The 7,555-nt window shown below is 35.3% G+C and overlaps 1 protein-coding gene across 1 annotated transcript in view; it reads right to left on the reverse strand.

Annotated features, from left to right (window-relative positions):
• LOC131687348 (uncharacterized) overlaps window positions 1-3,039 on the reverse strand; it is a 96,509-nt gene extending 93,470 nt beyond the window's left edge. Inside the window, exon 1 of the mRNA XM_058971426.1 lies at window positions 1,986-3,039. Within this exon, the coding sequence (XP_058827409.1) occupies window positions 1,986-2,957 (972 nt within the window). The 5' untranslated portion in view covers window positions 2,958-3,039. The remainder of the gene's footprint in view (window positions 1-1,985) is intronic.
• Between the last annotated feature and the right edge of the window lie 4,516 nt (window positions 3,040-7,555).

Raw genomic sequence — 7,555 nt, forward strand, 5'->3', positions numbered from 1 at the left:
ATTCATTTGATTCATTTTATTCATTTTATTCATTTTATTCATTTGATTAATTTCATTCATTTCATTCATTTCATTCATTTCATTCATTTCATTCATTTCATTCATTTGATTCATTTGATTCATTTGATTTATTTGATTCATTTGATTCATTTGATTCATTTGATTCATTTGATTCATTTGATTTATTTGGTTAATTTGATTCATTTTGTTTATTTCTTTAATTTTATTTATTTCATGATCAGTCATTCCACTTATTTATTTTTTTTTAATTTGTTAGTTTGAGTCAATTTAATTTACTGTAATAAATTTGGAACTATTTTAAATATTGTCTAATTTGTCTTTTAATGAGCTAATCCGATTTGATTTATGTATTTTATTAATTTGATTTATATTAATCATTCTGTTCATTTTATGAATTTGAAACCTTTTTTTTAATTTTTGCTTTATTTTTTATTTCGTTCGCTTTATTATATCTTTTTGAACGACTGCGGGTGCTTTATGTTTGGGTATTGGCTTTCGCTGTCTTCTTTAAATATCAAAAGACTTATTTTTTGATTGTCCAACGTTTCGGCCGTTTTTTGCGGAAAAAAAATATCCATTGCAATAGTGACAGACAGATAATTTTTCTTGAAAATGGCCACCAAAAACGACCGAAGCTTCAGAAATAAAAAATAAGCCGTTTGATATTTATACAAGACTGCGAAAGTTCGGTTTTATTGATTTTCTATAATTTATTCAGTTTATTCGAGGTTTTGTTCGTGCAGAACTAGAATCTGCTGTGTGCCTACCTCGCATGAGCTCTGCAAATTAACAGATGAGCCAACAGTGATATGTGTAAGAAATGTCTCATCTCACTGCTAGGTGGATTAAGTTGGTTTTTGAATCAAAAATCAATTCTGAAACTGCCCTAACATAAGCCCTCGATCATCCACCAACATCTTCAACAACCCCCCGCATTTCAGTAGACGCAAACCCAATTAAGTTTGCCCGTACTTTAAACATACAGAAACTTGCCATAAGCCTTAGTGCCAAAAACACATCACGTATATCCGAAATGTAAAACACAATCATAAAAATAAATTAATGTGTCCCCTTTGTCCCAGCCCCAACGCAAACTCACAAGCGACATACAAACACGTCGCACCCTGCAATGTTCAAACCAAAGTCAACCTTACTCACCCACTTTACAAATCATCGTGTTGTACACACGACTCGAACTTATCGCACCCGTTTCTTTACTGTGTGCAATTGCGCAAAGTGTGTCGCGTGCTTGTCACCGTGCTGCGCGAATTTAAACTTTGCATAGACGAATGAGTTCATCTATTCAAAGTTTGCTATGCCATCACTGTCATGTCCCACTTATCGCATCGCCCGAAAAAGTGTTTGTCATAATTTTGAAAGTAGCGCACACAGTAACGTCTACATCTTTTTGAAAAACTTCTCTTGTATCAAAATATTGCAATTGCCAGAGAAAATCATGGAGCTTCATAAACCGAACACAACTGCAAAGTTTCGTTCGAATCGGCGATGGTCATATTTTGTTAAATACCTCAGTCCCATCCCAAAGGATTTACATAAACCTTCTCAGCCAAGATTTATTATATCCCCGTCAAACTGAAATGGTCGGTACGGTTGCCCACTGTTTCTTAAATGAATAATTATATTGCCGGCTAATTTTGAAACATCTTCAAACCCAACTCTGCAGAGTAAGCCTAACCGTTGCAATATTTGCGACTTATGAAAAAATGCTTCAAATATTATTATTGACAAGAAAAACACTACCGAATAACTAGTGTTTTCATGGGTGCTTTTCAGTACTGGTTGTGTAAGGTTTAGAATTGAGTAGAATAGAATAGAATCGGCGATGGTCATATTTTGTGGTCGGCCGGATTCTCGTGCAAACCCTCACCAACGCCTTACCTTGAAACTACCAACCCAGTGCAGTTAGTCATTAACAATACTGTGCGTTCAGTTGAAACACTTACCGGTGTTACGTCTGGTGTTGGTGTCGGTGTAGTTACTACACATCCCCATTCAATGTCGCAAACTTCAGTTTCTGGGTTAAACTCGAGACCCTCTTCGCATTCGACTGTGCAAGCATGTCCTTCGCGGCACAACTTGTATGCGTCGCATCGGTCCGGATGGGGGAACCTGATTGGGTTATCCGGATCGTCATCTAATGGACACAGCTCATGTGGTTTACAATCGGGGCAATCAGGCCGTGCAGCTTCTTCGCAGTCCGATCGATACCGCTCAACACATCGTCCCAGTGCCGTGCTCCACCAAAGATCTTCTGCGCAAAACTTCAGACAAGCGCATCCGTTGTTGCATTCCAGAAATGCATCACATTTACTTGGATGAGGTAGTTTTAGTCCGGTTTCGAACTCACAATCGAGGGGACAACGTTTATCGGCGATACAGTTGGCTGGACAAGACCCATCTCCGGGAGAACCACCACCGCCGTCACCGCCACCACCACCGCCAGTACAGTCAACGAATTCCGGCCAATTGCAAACATTAGTAATTGAGCAGAACTTAGTATTGGCTGGACAGCTGAACAGAATCGGACCCGAGGGAGAACAATGGTAGAACATACTACAATCGTCTGGATGTCTGATTTTTGTGCCTAGGCGTTCATCATTACAGATCGTTCTTGTGGTTAATACACCAGTCAAAGCTTCAAAAACATTTCGAGAAGCGAGAATATCAGCATCTGCGTACGACTCCACCACACAATCGTGGTACATCGCGAAATCACAAACCAATGTGTTTGGATTGAAATAACTACGTTCTGGACACTGGAACACTACGGTGCTGTTTATTCCACATTCAACGAATTTACTACAATCTGACCAATGCCTCCTAATCGATACATCCCCACAGATCCCTGTAGTCTCCGACATGTTTAGTAAGCACACCGTGAGGGCGATAGCACCCCACGCCCACTTTGTTATCATGTCTCTTCGTATGTGCAACTCTAATATTGTTTTTAACACTATCAATCAACCTCTGTCCTGTTTCCGTTCTATCAGTTGTCAATTCCTATACTCGATAGCTGCAAGCTAAAATTGATTGCTTTTATAGAAAACTGCTAATCGAGAATCAGACAACCGCGCGTAAGAATGTTTTCGTATGCCATAACTTGTAATTAAATTGTAATCTGTCGAATAAATTCAATTGAACCCGAATTGTTTACACCACAACACATGTTGCGGGCGTTGTGAATTGATATGACGTGCGGTAGAAGCGAATATCTTGAGTTACGACAACCCTAAAAATAGCAACAAAAGATTGACTCAAAAGAAAAGTCAGAATAACTGAACAGTGAAAATGTTTCTTAAAACCCGCCTCAAATATATTATACACCGTCTCCTGACCCTGACATATACGAGCATCAAAAATGACTTAGTTTTACGTTTGATTTTAAGTTTACATGCCGTTTAATTTCGTAAATCATGTAATTTTACTCCACATACAGCGTTTGTTCTGAATGGTAGGAAGTGTAATTTTATGTTATTGCGCATGTAAAGTATATGTTTCATGTAAAATTAAACGGAACACGGTAATGTTCTGTCATTTCGTAAATTACGGCACTGAGAACTGACATACAAGTAAACTTTCCAACTTGTGTAAGAAATAAAACTGTCGCTTTGAAATGACAACAGCAAGTAGCAACTTGCCACTTGACGGCGCTTCGATCGGCCAGCAATCGCTATACGGAACTTGTGTGCAAACTTGGATACAATGGTGACTTATGCATGCGAACCTGTATGCGATGGTGATTTTCAACATATTTTCATTTAAATGTTTACACAGGTTTTTCGGGGAAGTTTGTTCCAGCTTATATGTCTGTTCTCTGTGATTACGGTTTGTTGAATTGTGTCATGTTTGCAATTACGTCAACGATAAAATTGAGATTTTTTTGGTGCGTAGACTATAAAAATCGAATATAAACTTTAAGCGCAAAAGTCGGACTAGTGCGCTTGTATACAAGAGTCGGAAAAAACATACAGTATAAAAATTAAAAAAATCTGCTTCCCATAGGGTTGCACAAACTGCTTACGTTAGCCTACACCACTAAAAGTAAATATATATTTTAGTAGGGGAGACTGAGGAGACTTGATCCCCGGGGAGACTTGATCCCATCATTGTAACTCAAAGCCGGATCAGAATACATTAATCGAATATACTATAAAGTTGCGTAGTTTTATCTAAACATAAATTTCATTAACACAGAAAAAAGAAATTGGACTTTTGTGTAACCGAATTTTTACCGATTTAAAAAAAAGTCTCAGAAGAACTGAAGAAGATTTATTTTTCAAATTTTCAAACTTTTATAAAATTGATAAAATCACCCACTACATACTTTACTTTCGGATACAGAATTACAGGAGAATGTCAATTATATGAATACGTTATGATTGAGCTGATTCTTTTGTTCCACTATATTTTTACTAAAGTTTGCTGAAATAGATGCTATGGGTTCACTTGATCCCTTCAAATTCGTGGAGATTTGATCCCCTTCGCCATACTTCATACACACCACTGAAAATAACCAAATTCACACCAGAACAATTGAAGTCATTGTTGTCATAAAAAATGTCAAAAATGAATGCTTCATCGTAAAGAAACATAACTGTAATTGTTTACTACAGTATACGTAGTAGGGCATTGCAAAAAAAATTTTTTTTTTAATTCTCGAAGGCCCCCCCTCTCATATTGTGACAAATGTCAAAGTAAGCTCAGATGCCAAATTTCACATCATTTGGACAATTTTAGACCCCCGCCCACCTCGCTTGAAATTTTTTGAAATTGATAGTATGGAAAAATATGGAGGAAAAACACATTAAATGCAATAACTTTTGAAGTAGCAATCAGAAAATTAAAATTTATACCTCTTTTGGAAGGAAATAATCTTAGTATTTGAATGGAGATATATTTGTTTCTAGAAAAATACGGGAAAGTGGGGTACTGGGTGATTTTGGCCCCAAAATCCCCTATTTTTAATGATTTTCCTGCTCCGTGATGCAAATCATACATATTTTGTAGTTTTTCTAATGTGAAAAAATCTCAGAAATTGAACGGAACCCTTTTGACCCTAAGGTCCGAATACGAGAAGTTGGGGTTATAGGGCTTTTTGTCAGTCATATTAAATTTTATCATTTTCTCATGCATATATCTCTATTATTCTTCAATCAATCTTCATAAAATGTATCTTATTGAACGTGTAAAATTCTGAGAAATAAAACAAAAATAAAAACGTTAAAGGTAAAATTTAGAAACATCAAACTTTTTGATATTTACTCTACAAATCTCATTTTTTCATTATTTGTCCTAATACCTCAACTTCCCCTATTTTTCCAGGAGTGAAACTTTTCTCATGTGATCCCTAAGCATATTTTACACTAAAAGTAGTAAATTAAATAAGAATTTTGTTGTTAAATGGAGTTAATATGTGCGATTTTATGATAAAAATGTGAAATCGACACTATATGTCAGATAATTTGATGTTCCTGAATTTTACCGGTAACGAATCTATTTTTGTTATAATCCTAAGGATTTTCCACGTTCAACAAGGTATAGTTTATGAAAATTGAGTGAAGAATAATGGAGATATATTCACAAAAAAATGATGAATTTTAATATGAATGACAAAAGGCCATTTAACACCAACTTCTCGTATTCGGATTAAGGTCAAAAGGGTTCCGTTCAATTTCTGAGATTTTTTCACATTAAAAAAACTACAAAATATGTATGATTTGCATCACGGAGCAGAAAAATCATTAAAAATAGGGGATTTTGGGGCCAAAATAACCCAGTGCCCCACTTTCCCGTATTTTTCTAGAAACAAATTTATCTCCATTCAAATACTAAGATTATTTCCTTCCAAAAGAGGTATAAATTTTAATTTTCTGATTGCTACTTCAAAAGTTATTGCATTTAATGTGTTTTTCCTCCATATTTTTCCATACTATCAATTTCAAAAAATTTCAAGCGAAGTGGGCGGGGGTCTAAAATTGTCCAAATGATGTGAAATTTGGCATCTGTGCTTATTTTGACATTTGTCACAATATGAGAGGGGGGGCCTTCGAGAATTAAAAAAAAATTTTTTTTTGCAATGCCCTAATACGTAGCAACCATTCATCCCGCATTTGACGTTCCTCAACCATAATAAAGACAGCTTTCAAATAATTGCACGGAGATTTGGGGAATTCGTAAAAAAATCAGGTGAGAGATGCGTAATATGTAGTAACAAAAATAACAATATCTAATCATAACAATTTAATCAATACTACAATCCATTTATAAAATTGAATGGGGAAATGTGCCCGTTTTTGCCCTATTAAGAAGGGTACCACATTATTACTACAAAAATTTTATTATTTCAGCTTCTTTGATTTGTTAAGGTCCATTTTTTTATTTCGATTATAGAGGTTTTAACGTTAAGGTCATTCGCCTCTTATTAAGAGCCAATATAATAACAAAATTGTCTTGAGAATGGTGAAAATCTTCTGTTTGAGCGCAGCAAAATCTCTAATCGAGTACCCCCATTATCGCAATACCATTTGAGTCAATGTGTTGAGCAAAGATGGCAGACGCTGCTCTAACCAAAGGCTTCACATGGGTAGGATGATAGTAGAAACAGGGCAAATATAGGCTTATTACCCTACATGCTCTTTTAAACACGTTTTCATAAAGGAATCAAGTGTCCCCAAATTAGGGATCGAGTCTCATCTAATCTAAGAATTTTCCATTTTTTTGTTGTTTTCCAGAAATGCTCATAGCTCATGTCCAGTATAATATTTCCATGTAATTTTTTTATGATTATTAGTCATCCCTAGAAACAATATAAAACTACAAAAAAATACATAGTTTTTTATCCTTCCACGGAGTTGGACTGAAAAATAAAAAAGGGGATCAAGTCTCCTCAGTCTCCCCTATAGTTGAATTGAAAATAAATGAAAAATACTTATTGCGTGTAACTAAAGTATACTTCACTTATAAGTATAATTCATTGATGAAAATACTGACGATAGTATATAATTTAGTTCGGTTTTTAATTACAAAAACTGCCGTGTAGGTGAAAGTACGGATTTCATTGAATTAATGATACATAAATTGACTTGAACAAAAAAGTGAAAAAATCGCGGTTTTGACTTTTTTCACAAAAATTACTATAACTTTACAAATTTTGGTTTAGAAACGGTATAAAATGGAATTTCGAGATTTTTAAAAAGTGCAATTATTTGGAAGAGTGAAAGTTGAATTATTGGATTTTGGAAAATACCATGAAATGAGGTGGAAATTTAAATTATCACTTTTATTTTTGCCTTTCTCATACAGAAAGGTTATGCAATTGCTCCAAAAACCCCTTTTTCCAACCGAGGCCCAGAGGGCCGAGTGTTATATACCATTCAACTCAGTTCGTCGAGATCGGAAAATGTCTGTGTGTATGTATGTGTGTGTATGTGCGGATATATTAACAAAATGTCCATATCGTTTTCTCGGAGATGGCTGAACTGATGTTCACAAACTTAGTCGCGAATGGAAGGTA

Source organism: Topomyia yanbarensis, chromosome 3 (assembly GCF_030247195.1).
Source record: "Topomyia yanbarensis strain Yona2022 chromosome 3, ASM3024719v1, whole genome shotgun sequence".
Lineage (NCBI taxonomy): Eukaryota > Metazoa > Arthropoda > Insecta > Diptera > Culicidae > Topomyia > Topomyia yanbarensis.